Source organism: Parus major, chromosome 14, assembly GCF_001522545.3.
Source record: "Parus major isolate Abel chromosome 14, Parus_major1.1, whole genome shotgun sequence".
Taxonomy (NCBI): domain Eukaryota; kingdom Metazoa; phylum Chordata; class Aves; order Passeriformes; family Paridae; genus Parus; species Parus major.
The window spans coordinates 4956058-4969386 of NC_031783.1; the positions used below are offsets into that span (position 1 = coordinate 4956058).

Consider the following 13329-nt stretch of genomic DNA (forward strand, 5'->3'; position numbering starts at 1 on the left):
GTCTAACAGAAATGGAGAGGAGCTGCTAGCACATTCAGTCTCTACTCAGCACAGCAGTCAGGGGGAAACTTCTTCAGGAACTTCAGTGGGCATTGAAGTAAATGTCCTCTTAAATGTTACTACCCAGAGGGAAAACTAGAATGTTTGGCACCCAAAATGAAATTCACGTGCCCAGCATGTTCAGTTTACTCAGCAGTTTCAGCACAAGATAAACATTCTAGCACAAAGCACGTACACAAATGTCATGAAAAAGAAGCATCAATCATCAAAACTGCAAAGTAAAAACTGGAAAATATACCAGATACATCTTCTGCATTGCAGAGTTGAAAAAGCAGCTAGTAATAAGCTGAAGGAGAGAAGTATGTAGCCTGATCACTGAGAGATTGGGGCTTTCTCCAGCAGTTAGTAAAAACATCTGGAAAACAGCTGTATCTTTCTCCTGCAGTGCACTCACCACTGCTCTCGAGAGCCTCAGCATCACAGCCACTGCCACCTGCTGGATTACAGGATCCTGCAAAGGTTTGGGCTGGGAAGGATGTGAAATATCATCTTCTCCTAGACACCAGGCCCCATCCAAAGCTCCTCTCCAGCTCTCCTGGAGCCTGGAGGGGCTTTAAGGTCTCCCCAGAGCCTTCTCTTCTGCAGAATGAACAGCCCCAGCTCTCTCAGTCCATCTCCAGAGCAGAGGTGCTGAGTCCTCTGAGAATCTTCATGGCCTCCTCTGGACTCACTGCAGCAGGTCCATGTCCTTCTTAGAACCCTCAGGAGAACCCAAATCCTGGCCTGCAAGGTACACTGAAACACTTCCCCGAGACAGCAGAAAAGAGAAAAGGAAGCAAGAGATCTGCCTTGCTCTAAGCAATGAATGGAGATATCTGATGAGCTGCCAGATGAAATCATTCTGGAAATACAAGCACTGCAATGCACTTTCTTCTAAGGACACAACTAACTGACAATGCCTGGAATGTTTTACTGATTTACCAGATTCTTTGTGTTTTGTAGCCACCTGTGAGGAAAAAGGCTTACAACAGCTGACAAAATACTCAGTCTTGCCACTCTTATTACCCCTAGTGGCCAGATGGACCAAGCAATCCGAATTATCAGGGCTCTGTTGTTGCAAAGGCACCTGTTGCTCATAAAGCCTGTTCACGCTGCCTCTTCAGCCCCACGACTCTTGCTGCCAGGAGGAACACAGCCCCAGTGAGCACTTCTGCCACAAAGGAGATCCAGACTAGTGCCAGGGACCAGCCAAACCTGATATCGATTTCCAGCAGGAGATCCTTGCTCCTCAGGAGGCAAACAGCTTCTTGGAAGGCAGCAGCTGAATATGCAATATAGACACTGATCCCTGTGAGGGTAACAAGAGCTGAAAAGAGAAACATGTTCAGCTACTTAGCAGCCACTGAAGAAATTAAAAACAGTCAACTGGATATGTCTTAGGGCCTCTTTGCCACTTCTTCCTGTTCTAGCCCAGCCAGATTTACAGATTACCTTTGAAATCTAGCTGAGGTTGGCTTCTTGTGGAATGAGGGTGAGAAGTAAGTCGAGGCAGGTTGTGTGTCCATTGAGGATAACATGTTCCCACTGTTAAAGACTGAATCACAATGTCTGGCAGCAAACCTCCCACAATAAAAACCTCCTCTAGTTTACAGATATCCAATGCATGTGCACCTGTTTTCAGTGCTGTATTATAATGTATCCTGATTCCTCACTGCTGAGCACCATGTACAGTTGTCTCCCTCTATGCAAGAAAACCCAGATTTCTGCATTTCAGGTCACTGAATTGAGGCTGTTCTCTGAGTACTGTCAGTTTTGAGTGTTTAATGTAAATGTGTTGGTCTTTACCATCACCTCCTCCAAGTGCTCTTCCCAACACCTGACTCAAAGACATCTTGGGGGCAGATGAAAAATAAATTAATAAGGACACTCAAGCAAGGAGACAGATGTTTTCAGAATGAAAGGAATGGCACATCTGGAACAGGTACACACTACATCCTGAGCCTGGCACCCCTGTCAGTCAAAGGACAGGTACTAGCCAAAGTCACTGCTTCCCTGGATCAGCAGCAGGAAAGATCCAGTAACAATCAGTAACAATTTTATCCCTGATAAAAGGACTGCAGCCCAGGAAAGGTAAATACTGAAACACTTTTAGGACAAGATAGTGTCTTATCTGATACTGAAGGAGAAAATTTTAGTATGGCTTTCTGTTAAATTACAGTAAGTCTTGATGAGGCTGCTTTTTTGCCAGAAATATATGTTGGATTGGAGGCAAACCAAGACAGAAAAATATTGGGTTATCCATCAGTCCAAATTCATAGTAATATTCCTGGTTTTAATCATCCTATGATGCCTGTACCTTATTCTAGCCCTCTGCAAGGAGTGGAAAAAAAATCACTCTATACCTTTTGTCAGCAGAAATGGAAGACTGATTTATTGACATTTTCAACCAGATGCATTGAATTATGTGATTCCCCTTTCTGAAAAATGGGGAAACATACAGGATATCCTGACATGTGGAACATATCAGCTCTGAGGGTTTAAAAACCCCCACATTTCTGGAACAGCATCTCTAAATATCTCTTTGTGCTGAGACAGAACTATCTAACTAATCCTCAACTTTGTGAATTTGAGAGTCCTACAAAACTGTTCTGTGCATCCAGCCAGGGCAGGATGGGGGGCTGGTCTCAACCAAAGGCCACCCTGTTCATGTTCTCCTGGGAAACTGCTCAGCACTTCTCAGCTTTTCATCTTTCACTGACTATTTGGAGCAGTTTTCCACCAGCCTTTTCAGTGAATACAGCTTTCTGCTGCTCTGAGGAATTGGAATTTGCTCTATTTTTAGGAGACAATCATAATAGGGGATGGTTGGTCTGTGTTAGAGCATTTCAGACTAAAAAGCTCAGTCAAGGCTTTGAGACAGCAGCATTTGCTTCCAGCAATCTCCTAGCATTTTCTTCTTAAAAATAGGACTGTATGAGCAGTTGATGAGAGCCAATTCTGAGGATCCCCTTTTCTGCAGGGAAAAATTTCTGGTTTAAGTTACATTGTGAAACAGCACTGAAAATCTGTTTGGAACAGAAAATGCAGATTTAAACACAGCTTTCCTACTTTGACAGAATGTTTTTAGGTTTTTTAATTCATAAATTATTTTCTAAATCATGGTGGGTTTGGATACAGCAAAAAAATAAAAAAATAAAAACACATTTAAAAGCATTTTACTAGCTTCAAATTGAAATCTTGCACTCCAATTAAAATAACTTTTGGGGGGTATCCTTTTGTGACCCACAGTTTGGATCAAAGCAAGCAGTGAGGCTAACCCAGGAATGCCTAACAAAACCCTTTTCAGAAACTTAATTCAAATGCCTTTTTAAAAACATCAGTTTTCTGAATAGTTGCAAAATCTGTGCAACCCTATAATTTAGTAATTCCATGGTCACTTTTCCATCACCCCATTACCCTGTCTGTAAAAAATTTGTGCACCATGCAGAGAAGTTATTAAATCTTTTGTGCTAATGAGCACAGCAAACACAGATTGTTCAAAGGGTGACTCATTCCCCAAGGAGGGATATTTGCCTTTCCTAAGCAGCTCTGTTCCTCAGTCAAGACCCAGATACCAGGTGAACACCAGCATTATTCTGAAAGCAAATTCCTGCTTGGCTTTTATTCCCTGAGAAACAAAGTGATGTTTCCCAGCTACAACCTCTTGTTATCTAGAATAGTTAGGCCAGGAGTTTGATTCAGTACCTCCAAAAAGGAAAAGCAGTCCTGTCATTAGGAGCAGAAGGTAGGCCCTGGCAAGTATACTGATGAATCCAGTCATTCCTCCAAAAATCATCAGTATCAGGCTGAGGGGCATCAGGATGACAAATGTTCCATGCATGTCTGAGGAAAAATGAAGAATGTTAATATTGTAATGTTTTATTGCGGTTAATTATGTACCAATAATTATTAAGTGCAGAGCCTCTGATCAGGACCAAAGCTTCATTCTGTGCTGCACAAACAAGAAATTGGACAGCCCTTGTGTTTTCAGTGTAAATCAGCAGGACAGACATATGGTATGGAAGGAAAGGTAACAAGCAGAACAAACTCTCACAGGATCACAGCCTGTGTTTCAAACAGAGACCACAGATATTGAGGATATGTCTACAGATTTCTATGAGCAATAAAACTGTTCTCAGCTCCTGAGCCAGCTGGGTATCAGTGATGCACTGCAGACCAGGCAGGCACTGACAACCTTAAGGGAAAGGAGCCCCATTATGTGAATCACACTGTTCTGTTTGGGAGGGGAGATCCAGCCATGCTTTGGTTAAAGGTTTCTCTTCTGTCACGTGTCCTCTGCTGCACTGATGTAGCAAATTGGTGACCTTTTCCTTTGTTGCAGCTGACCATCTACTAGAGGTAAATTTTCCCATCCAGCTCTGATTCTGTCTGTCACTGTTTTCTACAGCAGCTTCACTAAGTGCATTAACCTATCCTGCTTGCTTCCTCCCATGCTAAATGTTTTACATTAGTCTTTCTTGATCCCTATAACATTTTAATAGCTGTGTAAACAGAGGGTTGCTATGTATTTTTTCATATCACCCTGTTTTTTCCATCATAAACCATTATTGTGCCATTGTTCCCTCTGATGCAATCTATCCACGACGTTCAGCCCAAACTTTTTTTAGAATAATAACCAAAAAAAAATAATTCCAGAATCAATTTGTTTCATACCAGAGTAAAGTACAGAGTAACTGAGAAAAGAAAATGTAAAATCCATATTCTGAAGAGGTCTGAGCTTCATTGTCTCATTTAATTTCACAGAGGAACAATACACCATTATCTTAGGAAAAGTTCACAGTTGGTGTGTGATCAAATGATCGATTTTTTCAAGTCACTGTAACTGCCCACAGAATTGGAGGTACTGCATCTGCCACTGGCTAAGGATGCAGCTCATCCTCTGCACTAGCATTATAAAGATCAGACACAATTGTGTACAGATCTCTGTGCAGTTCAGAAGCCTGGAAGGTTAGGAAGGGTCTGCATGGCACCAAGGCAGACACTGTTGGTATCTGTACTAGAGTAGAATGTGGTTTCCAGATATAATCATTTGTTTTGTGTAGCATAGAACATGCTCACAGGGAAAAAAACATAAAAAAATATTGTAGCAAGTGAGAAAGTTTTGGAAGATGACCCTTTTTGGTTTTTTCTGCTTATTTACACTGGTATTATATATTCATATTCAATCCCACATATGCTCACATCAGGACCAGCTGATGTTCAGAAATCATGAATTCAACACTCTGCACTGAAGAGAGCACTTTCCCTCTTTGATTCTAAAGGCAAGGACACTCCCTTGGGCCTCCCTTCAGCAAAACTGCTGCTGTTCCTGGCCAAGAAACACAGACCTAAAGCAATTCTCAGTGCTAACAGCCAGATCAATCTTCAGCTCACTGGGAACAAACCAGCGTGTCAAAAACTGCCTGCAAATCTTAGCAGAATTCCAAGATGAGAAATAGCCATGGAACTTAGTTTGGGAGTTTTATGTGGTTAGAAGTGTTGTTGGGGATGTGATGAAACTCGTCACAGATGATGTGACAGAATAGAGATTGGGTACAAAATTCATTTCTCATATTCTAGAGGCAGCGTGGCCTTCAGCCACATTTGAGCTTGCTGAGGGATATTTGGTCTCATTTTGATTATTCCCCACCATTCTGACAGCCATGTGTGCTCTTAGATTTGGTCTTGCATGTAAAAGGTGAAAAAGCCTTGGGAGGATGCAATAAACATTTGAAAAGTATGAATGTAAGAATGGTGCAACTCTGTCCTCAGCCCTGGCCTTGCTGAGAGAGAACAAACATAAACAAGTTCATGGCTGGCTCTCTGCCTTGTGATTTTCCAGGTGTGCCTCTCCAGTCCAAGTCACTGCTCACAAACTCCTCCTCAGGACAGCAGCTCTAACTTGCCATGGTGTGATTTCAGCTACTGCAGCCTGAGCCAGGACACGTGTGGGTGAGCAAAACACAGCTCTGAATGGACCCTTGTGAAGGAAAGGGGAAGGAAAACCACAGCAGAGCATCCTTGGGAGTGTCCTAGATTACATTAATGATCTGTGACAGCTGCAATATCAGAATAACTCTGATTTTTATGCCTGCTACTGTGAAAATATAGGGTTTAGGGATAGCTCAGGTAAAACCCACAAACCCCACTGTGACAGGGCCTCACTTTCCCTACACACAGCTGGGATCACACTTCTCATTAATCACCAGCAGCTTTTTTAAAATCAAATATTAATGAATTCTATTTGGTTAAATAGTATTTCTATAATCTCCAGTGTTCTAGTTCAATATCTAATACTCATTTGTACTATGAAATCTGCAACTGCCTGGGAAACTTGTTCTAAAATGCTACCATGGAAACCACTCAGGAATCTGAATTCATGCCATCTGGCATATGATATTATGCCATTATATTCCTTGATTAGAGGAACAGAATTAGTTTATAGAAGAACATGACTTAAAATATCTTTACTGTGTTTCTGTCTTCAATAATCATCTATGAAAGAAGTTAAAACATTAATTTTGCAGTCGGTGGGTTTTTAGTTTTTGTTGAAATACATATTTATGCATTATGTATTAAACATATAACTGTCTTCATATTGATTAAATTAATCTAGTATTGGAAAAAAAAGAACCACCCTAAGCATTTTGCACATGTGCACGTTCTTGTAAAACAGGATTCAGTTTCCCACACCTGTTTCTCAACACCTGAGTTCCCTATTAGTCCAACATGAAAGATCCAATAGTTTAATCCTGGAAATACTGAAACAAGCTCATAAACTTTTAAAAAACACTCCCTTTTTTGGAAGCAAAAAAGAATCTCAATTGCTGAAGTTTAACATTAGCTAGCCAAAGCTCTTTTACTAGAGGTCTGGCCAAATATCTGTAAGAATGCCATCTGCAGTGTGTGTCCAGATCTGAGAGCTTGGCAGGCATTTCTGAATTCCCACCCAACACAGCTGTTGAGGAGCTGTTTGTGAGAGAAATTTGTGGAATGAAACAGAAACACTGAGCAGTGTCAGAAGCAACCAAGTGCAAGCCCAGCAGTTCTGTTAATCATCTCCTGTTAACATCCTGGAGTTTAATTGCTTCAAACTAACTTTGGATTTGTTTGCACAGCTTATAATAGCAAATGGTGCCTAGAAATCTGTAATATCACCTCATCAGAAATACTCCAAATGGCAGTGGCTCAGAAGAGCTTAATTAAGGGCCTGTTTATCCTACCCAGCAGTAACTAAACATCCAGTTAGAGAGACAAAAACCTCCAGCTGAAACAGAATCCTGGCAGTTGTTAAAACCAGTGGGGCTGCTCCAGAAGGACTTGGCAAAGCCAGGAAGAAACAGTGCACAGAGAAAGTCTGACCTGCTTGCTAGGAAAAAAAAAAAAACAAGGAAAAAAAAAAAAAACAAGGAAACAACTTTAAAAACTGAGAAACAACTGGAAAGAACTTGTCTGCTGCTAAATGTGAGTCTTCTGGGTTTGGGGCACAGGGACAGGAAGGCCTGGATTCCCCCTGTTCAACAGAGAAAAGGTGATGGAGAAGGATTGCTCACAGGCTTAGGGGTCTCCAGGATTATCCAGGCTCACAGCCAGGCTGTGTGTTGCATGCTTTGGCTTCATGCTGTTCCCAAAAAATCTCTGAGCTAAACAGGAAGACAAATTGTAGATAGCAGAAATAAAATGATGCTAGACCTGGAGCAGGTGGCACTGACAAAAAACTCCAGTAGCAGGAATGGGTAGGATGATGAATGTGAGCGATGCACTGTGGTCACATTCTGTTGCTGTGGTACCAATGAATCTGAAAATGAGAACATTGATCAGAACTTGTCACTTGTTAGGCCTCACCTGCAGTGGTGCTGAAGTTCTCTCAGATTTCTGTATGTATTTACTGTAATATCTACTGTATTGCACTGTTGCTCAGAAACAGGTACATACCTACCACATCAATTAAGCCAGAATTTCTATGTGCATCATTTGGGCCTTATTTCACTTGCCTTCTGAAATGGCTCTTGCTCCAGCCTCAGCTGTTTCCTTCTGGTAGCTTAAAGCCACAAGAAAATTTGCAAAAAACTCTAAATCCCTCAGGAAAAAATGTCATGGTGGCCAAATAACAGAGCATTATTCATAACATTATAATCTGCAACTCAGTAAAAATGAAGCAGGACCAGGAGGAACAGGGTGAAGTGTGAAAGCAGCTGGTACATGACTGTATCAGGGTCCACATGCTGTAAGGAAATCCAGACAAGTTTATCTGTACTATTAAACTCATTTTGTTGAGGAAGAAACCAAGGCAGATGTTACATTAAAACAAGTGAGGTATCAGAGCTGCCTCTGCTGCAAAGATCGTTTCCCTGCAGGAAACACAAATTTGTCTGCAGCCTCATGGTTCCAGTTACATTGCTGTCTAAAAAAGAAAAAATAAAAATACTCTGGGGAGTAACACTTTAAGCAGTTGTGCATGGGCAGCTGCACGCTCCAGCCTTGATCTTATAACAGGAAAAACAATATGAGTGGAAACCACATCCATTAAGTACTTATTTCTGGGTGGGTCAGGAATAGAGGAGAGCACTAAAAAATGGACCTGTAAAAGTAAACCAATCACTGGCCATGTTGTTCAGGTCTCTGACAAAAAAATCAGGACTGCCAGAGGCTAAATCTTACCTTTCAGGTACCTAATGCAGATGGTTTGTGTGTCACACAGACAGTAAGAAAGAACAGCAGCTCTCTCACATTATTTTCCTAACTCCAGCCCCAGCTCTGCAGTGCTGGTGGGACCCTGCAGCAGCTCAAGTGCAAAGCTGAAATTCAAGAGAAATTGTCTGGTTTTGATTAGAAATATTTGAAATATTTTTCATTTTGCAAGGATTACACTGGTGCTGCCTTCACCTAAATCTGTACTGGTATTTACTCATTATTAACAACATAGTCTTCGCTAAATGGAAAATATTTGTATGACAAAAATGTCTACAGCTTTTCACCGGTGTAACATGTTGAGGTTTCTTGTTTGGGCTTTTCTTTTCTTTTAATAAATTCTTTTAGAAAGCTCAAATACTTGGGGAAAAGATTTCAGCTGAATGAGCACTGCCATTCCTTCTACTCAGCAGCTTCCCTCTCTCTCTGTGTGATGCTCAACATCTAGATCTGATTTTACATTTACCTACTGATGTTACATTTCTGCTACTGGAAAATGGTGAAGCTGCTCAGAATTTAATGCAGCTGCCTTTGAAGTCAGTGTCATCCTTATTTTGTCATTAGAGAGAGATAGATTCAACTCACCATGAAAAATGTTGCTCTTGCTGCTTGTCTGCCATAACTGGCACAGGAGAACACATGGCAAGGCAAAATAGGTGTCTTTGCTGACAAACTTAAATTCTAAGGAGAATTTTCAGGGGGCTGTCTTGAATCCTAGTAGTCACCAAGAGACTCTAATAACTGTCTAAATTACAGAAAGTGATACTTTCATTTTATTCCTGCTTGGGCCAGAGGAAAGTATACATCTCCAGAATTTTATTAGTGCAGGACTTTCAGAAAAGCTACTGGTAGGCAATCGAGTGGTATTTTTCTTTAGACAGTGGCTGATGATTTAAACAAATAAATAACCAGGCCATAATGTAATCTGTAATTGGGAAATATTTTATCCATCATGGGTTTGAGGGGGAGTGAGGGGTTACATTTCATGTTCAGCTGGGGGGAGTGGTGAGAGAAGAAATGGAAGGCTAATGTAGAGACAGTGTGTTTGTGTCTGATCCATTAGAGGAGTAGCTCAAGAGTGCTCTTGTGATAGGAAAACACGTCATAGTCCCAGGCTTAACAAGCCCTAGGTTGATTGCCTGGGTAATATTGCTGCTAGCACAGATTTTAACTTGTGCACCCAATTATTTTAATTTGCTGGGAGCTCGATTTGAAGTACACAACAAGCCTAAAAGGAATCTGCTGGGATGAATAGGGGAGATATTGGAAATGTGGAAGAAAGGACCATGAAGGCTTTTCATTCTCTAATGAAGGGTTTGTCTTCTGGCAGTGGGCAGCACTTTTGTTCCCACTTAGGCCCAGCTCTTTGCACTCACATACAGACTTTCACCAATCTCTTTGGCACTTGTGTCTAGTTAAGATATGCCAAGAACTGCTCATTGTGGAGAATGAGGGATGTGACCAATGTGTTACTTAGGTGCCTACTTTAGGAGACAGTCCTTTAAAGTCTTTTGAGGACTCATCAGAAAGAAACATGTTTGATGTTGTCAGGAAATTCAGTGCCAATCAAACAGTGAGAAACACATGTACAGCTAGATGGAATGAGATTAATCCCCTGTGACTCTTCCTCACAGACACCTTCACAGACACACAGAGAGAAAAATGTCATTTTTTTTTAAGTAACCAATTAAAGCTGTGCAATTAGCTTGTTTGCCACATATAGCAGCAGATGAAGAAAGTGCTGTAACTACACTGCAATCCATGATCACAGAAATTCCCTCTAAAATTCCTGATAAAATGTGTTGTAGATGAAGATGGTTTGTCATGATCTGCCTAAATATGATTCAGTGGCCACAGTGAGAAACATTTAAGAGATGTAGAAGGTACTGTCTCAGGACCTGATGAATCTAGATGTCACTTGGAAATATCTGTATTTCCTAGAAGGAAAAAGTACTGACATGGTACCCTCTATGTTCAGCTGCTGCTGCTGAGGATCTGTAGCCTCACCACACTGAAACTGCACTGAAGCTGAACAAAAAAAATTAAAAAGTTAACTCAGTAGGGCATTCCAATCACACCCAGCAGGTTCTTTCAATTAAAGTATCTTTGATTGCTTCTCTCATCGTTTTTAGGCAGACTATGCCTGTTTATAATAAAATATGCAAGTGTCTTTGCAGACCTGAAGTCTTTTTCCAGAAACATAAAAATAGTACTTGATGTAAAAGTGAGAGAAAAAAAAAATGCTAAGTCCCTGAAGACTCTGTAAACATAATTATTAATCCAATTTTTATTCATATCCACTATTTTCTTACACTTCATGACTCACAAAAAGCCGTCCTTTGTTTCCAAGCCAACATCACTTTTACAACCAAATGAGCACTGCTTTTTGCTTTTGTTTTCTTATTTAACTGAAGAGCTGCAATCTCTCGCCTGAGAAAAATAAAAGATGTGCCTTTGGGAAATACACACACAACTTTTGAAAAGCAAATGGTTTTATCCTGAAATGTTGGACTATCACCAAAGTTACAGTGGAGGTGCTGCCTCCTGAAAGGCTCGAGTGATCCAGCAGACAATCACTTCCACTGATGTCAGCACCACCGAGCAGCTACAGCCCTCTGCTTTGAGGAACATTAAAGACATGGAACTTCCTATTGAAAGCACAGACAGACATCCTGGGCTGCAAGTCCTGCCCCTGCTGATGTGTTTATAGGGCTGCTTCAGGAGCTCAGTGGGATCTGAGCCCTACTGTACCTTCCCAGTACGGCTGGGACACAGCCCCAGCACCTCCCAGGCTTCCTCTGTGTGCTGCCCCTGCAGCTGGACCACGAGATGCTGCTCCCAGAAACTAAAGACAGCTTAAAGCTCTCTGGAGCCCAAGGAATGGCTGGTTTTGAGGGAAAGAGTTCCTTTTGAAGAAACATGAAATACATGTATTCTGCAGAGTCAGGGAGAAGAGGTGAATAAATCAAAAAATTATAAAAATCAAGTCCATACACGAGGGTGTGTGAGGAAAGGATTATGATGAATATCTGATGCAAAGAAGGTAAATTATCTTCTAGGAGATGGCTGCAAGCATTTGAAAATGTTCAGTTTGGACTTTTTGAAAACATTCTGGCATTGACAAATGAATCTAAACAAAACAAAGTAACTATATTAGAAGCTTAATGTTTTTGAACATGATGTTCTTCAAAGACTTTGAATACTGCTTTTGGTCATTGATTTATTTTTTTTAAATTCTCACATACTTAAGTATTTTATCAGTGCTAGGTATCCCACTGAAACGCCAGAAAATAGCTGTGTTAAAGATTAATTTAAATGTGTTCTGAAGCATTTTCAGTGATCAGACTCCTTTGAGGTGATTGTGAACACTTTTGCCTTTTATTTTTAACAATTGTGTACCTTCCTGTGCCATTCCAGTCAGAGAAGTCTTGCTCCTGTGGAGGAAATTAGCTGAACTTTTCATCAAATAGATGGTTATTTTAACCATAAACACAACTTAAAGACCACCAGCAGGGACAGATACAGTACAAAAGCAGAGTCAAAACACTTTCTCAGTGAATTCCCCCTCTGAATCAGAAATGAGTCCTTGTAAGTGGCCAGGGAGGGAGGGAAGGGTGGATGGAAATATAAAATAACATAAATGCTACTCACACAAAAGCTGTCTGTGTGAATCGGTGATGTTCGAGTTCTCATGCCAGAAGGGGTTTATCAAAGGGTAACATTCACTCCTCACTATTAGAAAAAGGGAAAAAAAAATGAGGAAAAAAAATTACACTATGATATCTGTTTGCTATATATACATTTGTTTTTTTACATCTACATATATTTCATATAAAGCTGGCTGCTGCTAAAACAGCCATTCCTAGGTAGGGAAGGCAATGTGAGGATTTTTGGCATGCAGCATCAGCTGCTCCCATGGGGCCTGACCTCTGGAGTCAAGAGGGAAACATCTGCTCATTGGAGTGGGGCTCAGTGCACAGCAAAGAGACAATTCCTGTAACCTGCTCCTTCTCCCTGCTGCTCTGGAAGCAACATCCTTTCTTGCTATGGCAAACATTACTTACTCCTGAATTTCAAGAGTGGAATCAAAGCCAAAAGTTAAATGCCTAGGATATAAATTGACAACATGCGGAAAATCCTATATATTGATATTTAGGATTATAATAATTCTATATTATGACACATAATAATACTTATATTTAAATTAATTGTGTTGTTTTGTAAATAAACTATATAGTGTTTCTATTTCTATTCTTTATATTAACATTTATCTTTTTAAGGGCTTTAACCCAGAACTTTCGCCCCTTAATTTCCTGAGCCAAATGAAAAGACATCTCCTTCCTTCTAAATGGTTAACGTTTATTAGATTATCTTGAATTAAAAGTTAATGTAAAATTAGGTTATAGTAGCAGAAAATTCGCTCTTCCCATGTCTCCTTCGGCAAGTGACACGGGAGTACTGACAAGGCACTGCCCACGGTCCCGGGCACAGCCGGGGAGCGCCCGTCCCTTGAACCACGCAGAGCCGGAGCTGCCCCCGAGCTGCACGGACACCCGCACGCCCATCCCCGATCCCGCATCCCAGAGCCGGAGCCTCGCA

At 41.0% G+C, this 13329-nt stretch overlaps 1 protein-coding gene across 1 annotated transcript; it reads right to left on the reverse strand.

Moving 5' to 3' along the window:
• Positions 1–706: 706 nt before the first annotated feature.
• Positions 707–12457, reverse strand: TMEM114 (transmembrane protein 114). The gene is made up of 3 exons (XM_033517950.1): positions 12382–12457; positions 3745–3882; positions 707–1366 (listed from the first exon to the last, which is right to left on the reverse strand). The coding sequence occupies exons 2-3, from the start codon at positions 3878–3880 to the stop codon at positions 1134–1136; spliced, it is 369 nt and encodes a 122-aa protein (XP_033373841.1). The 5' UTR covers positions 3881–3882; positions 12382–12457; the 3' UTR covers positions 707–1133.
• Between the last annotated feature and the right edge of the window lie 872 nt (positions 12458–13329).

Coding starts and splice junctions, on each gene's coding strand:
- TMEM114 (XM_033517950.1), bottom strand. CDS start 3,880: ATGCATGGAACATTTGTCATCCTGATGCCCCTCAGCCTGATACTGATG. Junction 1,367..3,744: donor ACTGCTTTTCCTTTTTGGAG/GTACTGAATCAA, acceptor TTCTCTTTTCAG/CTCTTGTTACCCTCACAGGG.